Here is a 13920-nt window from a genome sequence, read left to right as displayed (position 1 = left end):
TAGCGTTTTGCCCAGTATTTGGTAATAATAACACTTTCCTAATCTGGTGCATGTTAAACATAAAATGTGCATATATAAACGAACAGAATCAAAGATTTTAGTCTCTATTTGTCAAAAAACCCCCAACAACTTCAGATGTAAATTATTTTGAACAATTACTCTCTATATGAACCTACTGAAATCTATCACAAAGGGAAATTTCTCTCATGAGGTAATATTGTTCATTTACCCAGTAATTTTAAATAATTTAGAACTCTGGCATCAAACAGACCAAAATAGTCTAACTACTAAATTATAAAGTCTTATGGAACACAGAATAAAAAGGGGGGGGGAAGGGGTATTTATTCTTCTGTAGTTAAAAATATAAATTATGGGAGCACCTGGGTGGCTCAGTCCTTAAGCGTCTGCCTTTGGCTCAGGTCATGATCCCAGGGTCCTGGGATTGAGCCCCACATCGGGCTCTCTGCTTCGCGGGAAGCCTCCTTCTCCCTCTCCCACTCGCCCTGCTTGTGTTCCCTCTCTTGCTATGTCTCTGTCAAATAAATACAATTTTTAAAATATATATATATACACATATAAATTAGGATGAACAAATTGTCCTAATTTAAAGTTAAAATACGAATAGCTATCCACTAAACTTTCCTTCACTTGCCACAGACTACATCAAATCATAACTGAAATGGAGCATCTTGTGTGGCTGAAATTTTCAAAATATTGTTTCACGTAAGTTTCCTGGACCAAATGATAATGTGCTGCTTCAAATTTGATTTTCAGTATAGTGTAGCATATACATTTTATCCCTTCTAAGAAAATGCTTTCCCCCAGTCATAAAGTTAGATCAAAGTTACATTATAATTAAAATTGAAAGTGAATTTACTCTACATTTACAAAAATCTTAAGTCTTACTTCCTTGAGAGTACGGAAATAATGACTATTCTGGCTTCGCTCCAGTACAAACTTGGAAGACTGATTCAAGGAATCTTCATAAACAGTGTTATGAATATATCATCAGGAAGAAATCATTTATAACCATCCCTTTTCACAAAAGCTTCAAGTTCTAAAATTATATATGCATTAAGACCTCATTTTTCATTTGAAATACATACTTGTAAATGTGACTAATTATTTTTCCTATAATATTCTTTTAGAGCTTGACAAATTCGTTCCGACCTCTGAATTGGATCATGCCTGTAACTTTAGATAACTCAATCTTCCCATCCCTCTCTTCCTTTCCTTCTGCGATAGGAGGCAGCCATCCTTTGGAAAACTCAAGGGTCGGTGTTTCTTTAAATAAACGTTTAGTTATAAGCAGTATGATTTTGATCATTCTCACCTTCCTTAAACTTATTCCCTTATGCTATCCTTTAACTCGTATCCCAGTTAGCTAAGTGAATTGGGAAACATCTCTAACCATGTTCGAGTTGTCCTTCAATGTTTTTACATTTTTAGATAGCAAATTGCACAAACAAGCAGCAGTTGGTTTTAGAACAATTCCTTATTTTCACTTAGGTTGTAGGAAATGTGACTGGGAGACAATACTCTGGAGCACAAACCTACAGATTAAATCAGGGACATAAATGCCGCAGACGTCAGTAGTTTATTGTTTGTTTAGTCCAAACACATTCAAAATGGAAACTCAAAGAATACTTTTCCACCTGAAACAATTAAACTAGATTCTACTAGCATATAATGCTTAACACATTACAGCAATGAAGATGGTGATCCACTGTCTTCTATGCCTACGAAAGCCAAGATGGTGAAGCCAATCTGGTTGCAATAGTGTCATGAGGATAGAATAGTACCATCCAAAAAAAAAAAAAAAAAAAAAAAAATCAGCAAATAACAGTAATGGTCAATGAATTATTTTTACTCTGGTTCACTGAAAAGGGGACAAAATGTTAAAAGTCCACAGTACTGCAGGTGAACAATCACCATGTAAACTTCTCCATGTGATGCTTTAATGTCTTCTTCATGGTATGTAAAGACTGAAGCTGAATGGCTCTTGACTCAAATTTTCTACTACACTTAACATTTGTCATTACTTTTGGTGCCAGAACGCAGGTCTTATGGGTGGCAGGGCAATATCCTAGATTGGAAATTATACATATATTTAAAGTGGGAAGTAAGAAAAGAGTAGAGGAAAAATATGCTATAAAACAAAACAAAACACTGACAATAAACCACTTATTTAAAAGTAGTTTGAATAAAGGCTTCAAAACTCAAAAGTAATTTTCTGGTAAGAACTTCAAGTACTATACATCAGAAAGTGTAAAAGTGTTCAAAAACAGGAAAAAAATCTTTAAGCCCCCCCAAAATGGAAACTATGAGAAACCTGTGCCCCCAAAATGTATGCAATAGTGCAAGGCTTTTCCCCAGACATGGAAGACCTCATTCAAGGGGGAAAAGGACAGATTTCATTTCACTTATATTGCCCAGTACATGAGAAACAAAGTATGTGCATCATTGGCGAGCTAAAATAGCAAAGTTTCATAATTCAGATCCAGTTTGCTACTGTCAAGTGCATTGTTTTGTTGTTTTTACTAAGAATGGAGAAGTCTTCCATGCTAACAAGCAGCTTTAAGTGGTCGCACTTAATTTACCTCATTCCTAGCCTGAAACATCAGAAACTGTTATGTACCAAATGCTCCAAGCATAAAATTGGATATCCTTTGCCATACTTGCGGTTTACTGGAACTTGCTATAAAGACAGACAATAATCCAGCAGCTACAAACTTTGCTCACAGAATTGTTTAGAGATTTATGTAAAAATAAAAGATGTCGTCCCAGACTTAAATTCAGAGCCGCTCGGGTGCTGACATCAGTTCAAGAATTGTGCAAAATGAATGACGGTTCCCTGCCCCCCGAAATAGAAAATGCAAACACTTAGGAGCTGCTGCTCTTTTCTCTGAAAATTGCAGTATCCTCACTTCAGGTTTCCTTGCCATTTATGGAATCTGACTGCTTTTAAAAGGCCATAAAAAATGTACATCAAGGTGGTGACTTTTCCAAGCACCTCTTGAGTGATACGCTTCGACGTTCACATTCGTGCTAAGAGAAAAGCCAACAAGAGACTTACTCAAATAGCGGACTTCCTCCTTCCCCGTCCCTCCCAAACACACAAGACTCCCTCCCACAGAGAACACAAAGTTGTTAACTGAAAAACAAAGTAAATAAAATGCTAGTCGACTTTACTGATTTTAAAGATACTGCAATTTTTACACACTTCAATGATTTTTCAACATTTCGCAGCTGTTTGGCTTTGCAGCAGGTCACACACTACACTGTACAAAGTCACCAGCAAGACTGGAATGACGTGTTAGTAGAAGGCACCATCATGCTTATTACATTACCAGAGAACGAAAATACAGTAAAGACAATTTTCACTGTACACAGCTGGAAGGAAGGAAAAGGGAGGAGTGTGTTGAGCAGCCAGCCATCCCTGTCCTGAAGAGGGGCAGGTAGAAAAATCTTAGATATGAGCTACTAAATCTGCTCTGATATTCAAGACCATAGCATCTGAAGTTCTGATTTTTGTTATTTAGTTCATAACTAAATGATTCCCTTCTGGAATATACTTGTAGTCTTGTTAAGGTTTATGTGTACACACGCTGGTCACAGCAAGCAGATAAAATGCCCTCATCATTTCACAAACTATTCTCTACTGGAAAAAAAGAAGAAAGATTTTTTCCCCCTGTTGCCTCCTGTTGCAGATGTCAATGTTAATGAGTTCAGAGTACCCATTAGTGCATTTTGATGAGTGCATAACAAGTTTCTGTTGGGTTGTATTTTGGGGGGGAGCCAAGAAAAAAGGCAAGATTCTCCAATTGCACAAATTGCACTATTTGTGTTTCCAACATTAATAGGCAGAAACAGTAACACTTAAACAAAATGTGCAGCAGAGGATTTTTTTTTTTTTTTGACTCAAAGGACCAGAATTCAGTTGGGCATGTCCTTTTAAGTTCATTTTGTTGTAGACAGTTTAAGATATGGTCATTTCTCAGTCCTTAATTCTCCAAGTCTAGATTTATAAATTAACAATGTGACTCCTGTTGTGAAATTGGGGAAATAATGTCCACCTCAATTTAACTGATAACCAAAAGATGCTTTTCACATCAAAGAAATGATCAAAAAGGCTGTGTCACATTCCAAAGCCAAAAAAAAATTAACAAGAATGCAAACACGATGAATAATGTACCACTGCCAAGACTTTGCCAACAGTGGAGCTTCAGCGACGCTGTCCTGTGAAGCGGCCTTCCATTTGCCCGGTTCCTCTTCCAGAGCCAAGTTTCTGTGCCATGCCACCTCTCGGAGGAGGTCCTCTTCCGTCCCGGTCACGCATCATTCCACCGCCCACTATGCCACGTGGACCACCAGGACCTCGATCATTGCGCCTAATATCCCTGCGGTCATCACCACCACCTCTGGTTTCTCGCTCTCTCGCAGCTCTCGTTTTTTTCTCTTCCACATTTAAACGTACTTCCCCTCGAAACATAATTGGCTTTAAAAGGAGAAAAAAGATTTACACGGAGAGGTTAGAGAGCAACTGTCACGTATTCCCTTAAGAAAATCCTGACAAAAAACTCCAGGAAATTTTTAATATGCAATCTATTCCAACCCTCTTCACCAGAGCAAATAGTGCAATTTAAAACAATCCACACCTCAGGGTGCCTGGGTGGCTCAGTGAGTTAAAGCCTCCGCCTTCAGCTCAGGTCATGATCCTAGGGTCCTGGGATCAAGCCCCACATCAGGCTCTCTGCTCAGTGGGAGCCTGCTTCCCCCCACCCCTCTGCCTGCCTTGCCTCTCTGCCTACTTGTGATCTCTATCAAATAAATAAATAAAATAATCCACCCCTCAAATTGCACTGTCATAAGTAATTGTGTGCTAAAAAAATAATAGTAATAAATAAACAGGAAATAATCCATACCTCAAGCTTTAAAACTACTAATAAATCTTTATTCTTTGCATAAATACCATTTCTAGTAAACTATCTTTAGTTTCACCATTAAGAAAAGATCTTTTATGGCTTTAAAATATACCAAATGAGTATTACAAACAATAGGAATGATAAAGTCTTGAACTATGTATACTCTTTCAGTCACTTACTTTTGCAATTAAGATTCTCTGAACTGGTTCAGAGTCATCAAAAACCACAAAACCAAAGTTTGGAAGCTTTCCTCCAACACCTTTCGTATTGATGCGAAGTTCCACAACGTTTCCGAAACCTGTGAAAGTATGTATTATTACACCAAGGGTTAAATATTTTTAAAAGAATACTTTGTAGCTTTAACTGTTGAGGAAAAATAACCTTAATCTACTTGAAACATTTCAAAATAAAAGTTACAAGCTGCTTCATCCAGTGACAATCAAGGTACATTATTCACTCATACAAGTCATTCACATAGAGACTCCAACAACTAGCCCGGCCGCTTGTTTTGTTACCCTTCTCAATTAGTCCTCTCAAAAGGAAAGTTAGTTGCATGGTTTTACAAAAACACTGATATTTTCTATTTCTGACTTAAATTTGCCCAAAGAACCTCATCCCCAAATTTAAGTCTGCATCGGCTCTTTCTTCTAACCTCTACAACTAGGCCAGTCAACATTAGGTACAGTCATGGGGAACATCCAATACAACCTCTACTCCCTTTTGATCAACTAAAGTGATTGGTACCTGGGGACATACAGTTTAGAGAGATAAACGTGCTTTTAAAAAGTTCTCATTATAAAAAAAGCTCTATTCCCCCCTGCTTAATTTTCCAATAAACCAAAATAAATTACTCACTCATGAAGAACTCTTTCAGTTCATTTTCATCAATATCATGTGGCAAGTTACCAACAAAAAGTTGATGACTGTCTGGATAGCGGATTATTCTACGGTTGTCAGATTCATTCTGTTCAATATCTCCTCTGCCTGAGAAAAGGAATAGGACAGATATTAAAGTTTATAATGTCACATAGTAATAAAGCTCAAAGCAATGAATGTACAGTAGATACTCCTGTTTTAGTTTAGTAAGACAGTGAGCTCCTTGAACAGAGGTGGAAGTGCCTATTATTAGTAGGTTAGTTAGAAAATAATATGACACTAAGTGTAAAGTGAGGGTATTGACTAGATCACTTAAGTACCTCTTCTAGATCTACTGGTCTGATTATATGAAAGTCCAACATTAGTACAAATGTTCCTCCTTAACCAAACTCTTGCCATCACCCAGGAACCAAATAAATTTCAGATAGTGAGATGTATCTGTTCTAAATATTTGTTCAGTATTTTGAAGTTTGCAAATTAATTTTTGGTTGTATGAAATTATAGCCAAATTGGTAAATTTAATAGTAATAATATCTCATTTAGATAGCCTATATACATATTAATGTGCTCAAATTTATATAAAAAATTTTATTTGATCCAATAACACAAAGAACACAGTGAGGCATATAAGAAAGGCATCACACAAGAAAAGTTTGTGTAATAACTAAATGGCATAAAAGAAGCTCATATTTTAAGGGTCTCACCTAAGACCATGAACTCACGCAATAGCAAAGCTAGGACAAACCCCAGTTCCCATGACTTCTGGTTTAGTCACACATCACTTCATCTTACTTTTGTGGGAAAAATTACATATGCTATTAATAGGTACTATCGCCCACCTCCTCCCAAAGGCAATCTAAACATACTTATAGAATTCAAATAGAGGTGCTACACATATTAGCTAACAATGGAAACAAGTCAAAAATCATGGCAACTTACTTAATACCTAAGACAATCAAAATAAGAAGAATCAGGGTGTGCTTATTGTTTATCTGTGAAGAGATAAGAGTGCTAAGTAAGAGAGTAGGTTATTGGCAGCTCGGTTTTGAATTCTTAAAACCAGTGACAATAACCAAATAAAATCTGTCTCAAAATTTTTACACCTTCAAAATACAGGTCTCCATTGCCTGTCAACTAATCCTCCCCTACAAGTCAGCTGTTCTGCCCCAAACTGTACTTCCGCAAGTTACTTAACCCTTTAAGAAATTTTGTACTGAAAGGAACTGTATATAAAACACATTATTGCATTTTAAGCTCAGTCTTTTCCAACTTTCCAAGTACTAAATGTGAAAGGCCTCAGAGGCAGCTGACTCACCTGGTCTCGGTCCTCTAGGAGGGAAACCAGGTCGTTCTCTAGGTCGTTGTTCACGCACACGAGGTGGCTGAGACTGAACTTCCGGTTTAGCTTCAACTCTTGGCTAAAATACAAGGGAAAAAACACATTATAAAGAAACTCATTCCACAGGAGACAAAACAACTAAAGCAATTGCCAGCAAGTCACCAGCACACATAATGGTAATTTTAAGTTCAGAATATTTTTAACATAGTGTCCTATGTATATGAAGAATAAATTTTTATAAAGATATTCTGTACCAATCTAGGACTGTAGAGTAGGTCTGTTTTCCCATTCAAGGATATATAACCCAAAATAAGCTGCTTTTTACCACCGCATTTTTCCAATAAATTTACATCCACATTTAGACAGCATTAAAGGTACTGCTACAAAAATCACAAAAATGCAAGATGAGCCACTCCATGTAAATGCATATGCAAAATAAACAGCCATCTTTATTTTACACAAAATTGTGACACATACTTTCTAATTATCTAGCTGCCCTTCAAATTTAAGTGCTTAGCCAGTAGCTTTAAACCCCCCTATAAATAAATCTTAAAACAATGGATAGTTCAAAATACACAATTTAGCTTACTCTGGCAACTAAAATAATCCTACCTTTAAGTTAAAATTAAACAAACAAGACAGACACATGTAAACACCTCAGAATCAAGGAGTCCTTTAGCTTCCTACTGTTCTTCCTTATGGGAAAGACAGGTCATTATTTAAGGACTGACCCCACCAATTTTCTTTTAATGAACCTTGGGGCAGGGGCAGGCAGGGAGTAATAGGACATCCTAAGATGACTTCCAAAATTTTCTGCTAACTGCTGAATTACACACATAGAATTAACTATTTTAAAAAAATAAATAACATCTGTATCTGCTATTACCTTTTCCCTAATACAGTGGCATTTTCGGCGATCTACTGCCCAAATATTTATGGTCCAAGGAAGAGACAAAATACACCTTCAAAGAATGCTGAAAACACTCAGCAGGATATGAAGAAAATGTCCTCCTCAAAGTCAGAAAACTAATGGTTTCAGCCTTGTCTTTATGTCTGATCATCTCTGAGGACCTCAGTCCAGCCAGTGTCCCAAACTCTTTCATCCTTTATCTAACTGGAATATCATAATTTACAAGGACAAATTTTGATATAAAGAGTTATGTTTCTTTCAAAAATGACAATTTGCTGCAAAGGATTTCACCCACTGTAATCAAAAGGCATACTAATTCCGATCCTAGCAGTTTTTTTAACAGATGTCTCTTTCCAAGTTGTTTTTCCAGGAAGACTTCCCATTTCCCTCAAGATCAACTTGCTTCCCATGTTCGAGAACTCTGCTAGTTAAAAATAATTTCTTTAACTCTCTCCAGTTTTCTCAATTATTTTTATGTATTTATTCCTCTAAGGACTGTACCTTATCTTAATTCATTTCTACAACACCCCAAAACCAAGCACAGTGATGTTACACATAAATGTTCAGTAACTCTTGGTTCATTTAAAATTACATTTTTAGTCTTAACATGTAGTAGAATGTTCTATGCCTGACAAGGGATCCTATGTTATAACCCTGAGACCACTGCTATCTGTATTTGGGTTTAACACGATACGGTAATTTGAGCTGAAATGTGATGCCTAAAAAAGGCAGTTGTTTACAAGTTTCACTAAGGGGGCCTAAAAGCACCAATTCACTTCAGTATGAACATAAAACAGAATTAAAGAACAGATGTACCCTAACAAAGTTTGATGAAGCTAGTATGTTCTGGAAATTAATAAAAATAGCAAATGTACCTTTTAATCTAAAGACTGCACAAAAACCTTAGACTCACTCAATCCAAATGATATCAAAGAACTTAAGAGGTGTCCTCACCGACCTAAATTTTTTTCAAAACTGATTTACCAAAACAAAAATAACTACAAGTAGCAAAATAGAAAAGTTCACTATCCTTTAAGGATTTAAAATTAAAAACAATTTCCGAAGTCTTTCAAGTAATTCATACAGGGATTTAGCAACCTGACTTTCAGAAGATATTTGATGATGCCAATGCAAAAGAAAAAAGACCAAAGATCTAACAATATTCCTTTCAATAACTGATTCATACATATTAACTAAGCCAGCTGTGTATTTATAGTTCTTCCAGGCTCAATTTCATGATTAGAACTATTTACTCCAATAAGATAAAATAGATAACATGCCACATACTACACCTTAGAGACCTACAAATTAATTCCATGCAACCAGAAAGTGTGCTCAGATGACAAATTCCACAAAAGAAGGCCAAACAGAATAAGAAATAAAAATACAACCATCAAAGCAATGACAGCAGGTAAAACCACAAGAAATTATTCAACTGAACATAAGCTAGTTAGATACACTAGTCAATTTCCAGACAAAACCTTTTCATCAAGAAATTACCTTACCTACTTCTAAGTTAATTCCTACCAATAAATTAAAATTCTCCTTTTATTAAACTACGCTAAAGGTGTTAAGGAAATGGAAACTACACCAAAGTAATAAACTGAAGGGTTTATTAAATCAGATGGAAAAATCATGAATCCATTCTAAATACAGCCTAAAAAAGATCAGAAAAGTTTTGGTTTGTTTTTTTTTAAGTTTTATTTATTTAAGTGATTGCTACACCCACCAATGTGGGGCTAGAACTCACAACCCCAAGATCAAGTTGGATGCTCTACCAACTGAACCAGCCAGGCACCCCAGAAAATTAAGGTTTAAACTGTACCTGTTTAAATATGTCTTAATAAGGGTATGGGTTGGAAAATACAATCTAGTCTCCTACAATTAAAAAAATAAATAACTTCAAAACTTAAAAAAAAAAAAAAATTTCCCCTGGACAAAAGGACAGGATCTAATGTAATTTAGACAGGCCTTAAATATAGTACTCTTCTTTGATGTAAATGGAGATACATTTCCCTCCTAAGGGCTAAAGAAACCTACAGGTTTATGTGAGTCACAAAGGGACTCTGGTGTCAAACTGCATGAATTCAAAGCCCAGCATACAGCTGTCTGACCTTAGGGTGAGGCACTCTAGGCCTCAATTTACTCATCTGTGAAATAGCAATAGTAACAGTAACCACCCTCACAGGGCGACTGAGGATTAGCTGAGAATGAACATAAAGTACTTTGCAAACGCCTGGCATATACTAAAGGTAGAATAAGCATTAGCTATTTTAACTTTTAACTAGTGGTAAGTTTAAAATAAATGTAGCCAACACTGAGAAGATGAAGCAACGATGCAAAGGATTCCAAATGCAAACCTGACAAGAAATCAAGCAATTCAAAAGAAAATTCAGAAGTCACTCTGATGTCTTCAGAAGGGTTGTGCTTGACAAATTAATTTCTTTCACTAAGACAGAACTCTGGTTTGTGATCTGACAGTACACAACACTTCCTGAATGTTAAAAACAGGTATCCTGAGCCCATGTATTCTGCTATTACGGAGCTGACTATGTGCACCAACATCATAAGGACTGTCTAATGATTACTACTTTTTTTGAAACCTCAAAGTTTCACTCTTTAGAGCATGTAAGAGGCATATACAAATAACTGTAATTGCACGAACCATTTTAAATGTAAATTTTCTAGTGGAATAAAGTATGACTCAAAATGTTGAAAAAAGAACTGAATACCTTTTAACTGTACTATAAACTTAATTATAATTTAGTTAATTCTAAACTATACCTAATAAACACATCAGGTAGCCAGTGTCTTATTTTCAATGTTTCTGAAAGCTCTGAAATGGGTTAAGATGACAAACAGATGGAAAGCAGAATACTGGAATGATCCGTTAAGTGAACACTACAGTCATAAGTTGGTACAGCCTTCAATTAAACAGTGAACCACTTACAGACTGAGAGCTTAGGTGGTGTATTTTTTTAAAGTTTTCTATTTTTATAAAAAAAAAAAAACAGTGATTTTTATAATGCCATACTACTTTGTGCCTTCCTTAAAATATTTTTGCTAAATAAATTTTAAACTTTAAAAGGAACATTTTTTTGTTATTTTAAGAAGCCTTTTAAGTCACTCACTTTATCTGTCTATCAATCAAACCAACTTAATGTGTATTTCACACCCAAGCCCCAAATACCACCTATGCAGATTATGATAGAGATTTGGCATTTAAAGTGGGTGCACTGACATTTAATACAATTTTTTTTGTATATTTTATCCATAATTTCTGATTGACTCATTTAAAGAAGTATAAAAAAGATAAGCAATTGGCAATGTAACAAGGATACAATCCAATGTGTTCACAGATTGGTTACCTGTGAGACTGGTGCTTTAACATGGGGTGGAATTCCAGAGGAAGAAACAGTACCACTAGGAGGCAGGTTTTTACTGGTCACTGAAGCCCAGGAGAAAGCCTGCAGGAAATGCAACAAACCTAGACTACTAATCATGGAAAACCACCAACATTCCTATAGGGAAACTTCCAAATATATATTTTCTTTTCATTTCTAAACTATTGTTCTATATTGAAGGACTCCTCAAGAGAAAGGCACACACACACATGCCAGTCTATGTGCCAGCTTTCAAAATCTCATTATGCAAGATTATTTGTTTTGTCTGACTACTAAATAAATCCACAAGCAAGTTCCTATTTGCTCTAAGGAGATGAGCAATGGAAAACAAAACCACTAACTACACATGCTAGAAAAGTAAGAACCTAACAGAACCAGTTTCTTTCCCCTTTGGCGGGAAGATAAGGTGTGTGATGGTGTTGCGGGGAAGGATAGGAAAGAAGAGAGTACTCACTGGAAACGTTAACAGACATTCACAAATTGAACAAGGAATCTCCTCTCACTACCCATATATACTTTAACCTTCCACTTTACAGAAAGATAAAAGATGTTTTAGGTAGGCTTAAATGATACACTATGGGTGTCACTTTTCTTTCCAAGGTAGTTTAATTGGTGTAGTAAGGAAATTGCTCCCATTTTAACCAGAAATAATGGTATCTCTTCTTTTCATAGGCCAACTTGTTTAAGTTGGGAGATTTCATGACTCCAGTTGCATCCGTGCCCAGAGGACTTATACAGAATGGAAGAGCAACTCTCAGCTTTATACATGGACTCAAATAATTTCACGTAAGAGATTAAACACTGTGTACAGACAAGGATTAACCCTAAATTTCACTCTTAGGGGTATTTGGCGGGGAGGAGGGGGAACATAAATACAAAGAAATTTCCTCAGGATTGCAAAACCCCACAGCTTTCAAATACATAAAAAAGCATAGTTTACTATATTCAACGATTTAACATAATAGAACAAAGGTCATGCTTCATCAATGGCACCAAATGTCCAAGTATGCTGCTACAGGCCTAAAGAGCTCCTCTGATCTAACCTTTGGTGGTTCCTGTGGCAGAGAAACAGGTTCGGCAGGAGGAGGAGAAGTAGACTTCTCCTCTAACTCTTCTAAGTTCTTCTCCTCCGCTTGTGGCTTTAGTTCTTCAGTCTTTGTTTCAGATTCTGGCTCAGGTTCAGGTTCATGAGAGGATTCTTCCAAAGGCTCCTCTATGCCATTACTACAACAAGATATTTTGTTCATTTTTTAGTATGACTGAAATGATCAGTTCTAATAAAATAGAGCATTTCTCTAATGGGCATAACTCATAATAAGCTGATCTGAAGCCAAAGTCCAATAAGAACTAGAAGGTAGAAGGGAGTAACAGTCATAAGCAGCATTTCTTTAACCCCAACATTTTTAAATGGAATTACTAAATTACTGAAAATGTTCATCTCAATACTAACTATAAATAAACCCCATATTTATAAAAAGAAAATGCTCTCTGTGTTGTCTCAACTATTCTGCATTATCAGTAAGTAAACAGTGTTTTGGGCAAAACCATGTTCAATTTTTTATGTAAATAAAACAACTCTTTCCAAATTTCTTATACACACACGCACACACACGGGACTCAAATACTGGCCTGACAGGTAACTTTATCAAAAACTGACTTCTAAGAGTAATCCTAGGAACCCAAACCACCTAGCAACTACGTTACAGCTCAGACGAATCCGGGCTAGCAAACTCTATTCTTACGCCACGGGGTGAGCTTCATAGTAACCACTATCCGCATTTTCTTGCACAGGTTCTGGAGACGGTTGCCTTTCTTCTTGTTCCTCTTCTACCTCGTCTTCTGATTCTGACAATACAGAACACACATTTCTTTTTTAAAAGACTCAACAATGTCATATGCATGTTTTTAATGTCTAAGGAAGTGATATGATAGTTTTAAACACTGATCTTGTTCTTACTAAAGCATTCCCTGTTCTCTTAAGTGAAACGTGAGCAAAATGAAGTTTGGTATTTACTGTCATTTATTTCTTCAAGATTTTATTTATTTGTCAGAGAGAGAGCGAGAAAGTGAGCACAAGCAGGGGGAGTGGCAGACAGAGGCAGGCTCCCCACTTAGCTACAATCTCAATGTGGTACTCGATCCCAGGACCCCAGTATCATGACCTGAGCCAAGGGCAGGGACTTAACTGACTGAGCCACCCAGGGATCCTTTTATTTACTTTTTTAAGTAGGCTCTAAGCCCAGTGTGGAGCCCAATGCAGGGCTCAAACTCATGACCCTGCAAATCAAGACCTAAGTCAAACTCAGGAGTCAGGCACTTAACTGACTAAGCCATGCAGGTGCCCTTATTTTTAAAAATGATCTATTAGTAAGAAAAGGAAAGGATAGGAAATAAAATGGTATTAAACTGTAACTCAGTTTCCTATGTCACATCTATTCAATAGTACGATAATAAAAACAAATATAA

The 13920-nt window shown here is 36.3% G+C and overlaps 1 protein-coding gene across 3 annotated transcripts in view; it reads right to left on the bottom strand.

Annotated features, from left to right (window-relative positions):
* Window positions 1-1578: 1578 nt before the first annotated feature.
* The window catches only part of LOC111148812 (G3BP stress granule assembly factor 2), a 34262-nt gene continuing 21920 nt past the window's right edge, over window positions 1579-13920 (bottom strand). For 2 of the 3 annotated variants that reach the window (XM_022505629.1, XM_022505630.1), the window contains exons 6-11: window positions 13197-13299; window positions 12498-12678; window positions 7117-7219; window positions 5781-5909; window positions 5105-5223; window positions 1579-4498 (exon numbers count right to left, since the gene is read on the bottom strand). In XM_022505629.1, the coding sequence (XP_022361337.1) occupies window positions 4226-4498; window positions 5105-5223; window positions 5781-5909; window positions 7117-7219; window positions 12498-12678; window positions 13197-13299 (908 nt within the window). In that variant the 3' untranslated portion in view covers window positions 1579-4225. Of the gene's footprint in view, window positions 4499-5104; window positions 5224-5780; window positions 5910-7116; window positions 7220-11418; window positions 11518-12497; window positions 12679-13196; window positions 13300-13920 lie in introns of all 3 variants that reach the window. The other variant, XM_022505628.1, reaches the window with a different exon arrangement.

Source organism: Enhydra lutris, unplaced genomic scaffold (assembly GCF_002288905.1).
Source record: "Enhydra lutris kenyoni isolate GAN:26980312 unplaced genomic scaffold, ASM228890v2 scaffoldscaffold21, whole genome shotgun sequence".
NCBI classification, from domain to species: Eukaryota; Metazoa; Chordata; class Mammalia; order Carnivora; family Mustelidae; genus Enhydra; species Enhydra lutris.
Note: the sequence above shows the minus strand (reverse complement) of the source record. Positions and strands in the feature narration are given on the sequence as shown.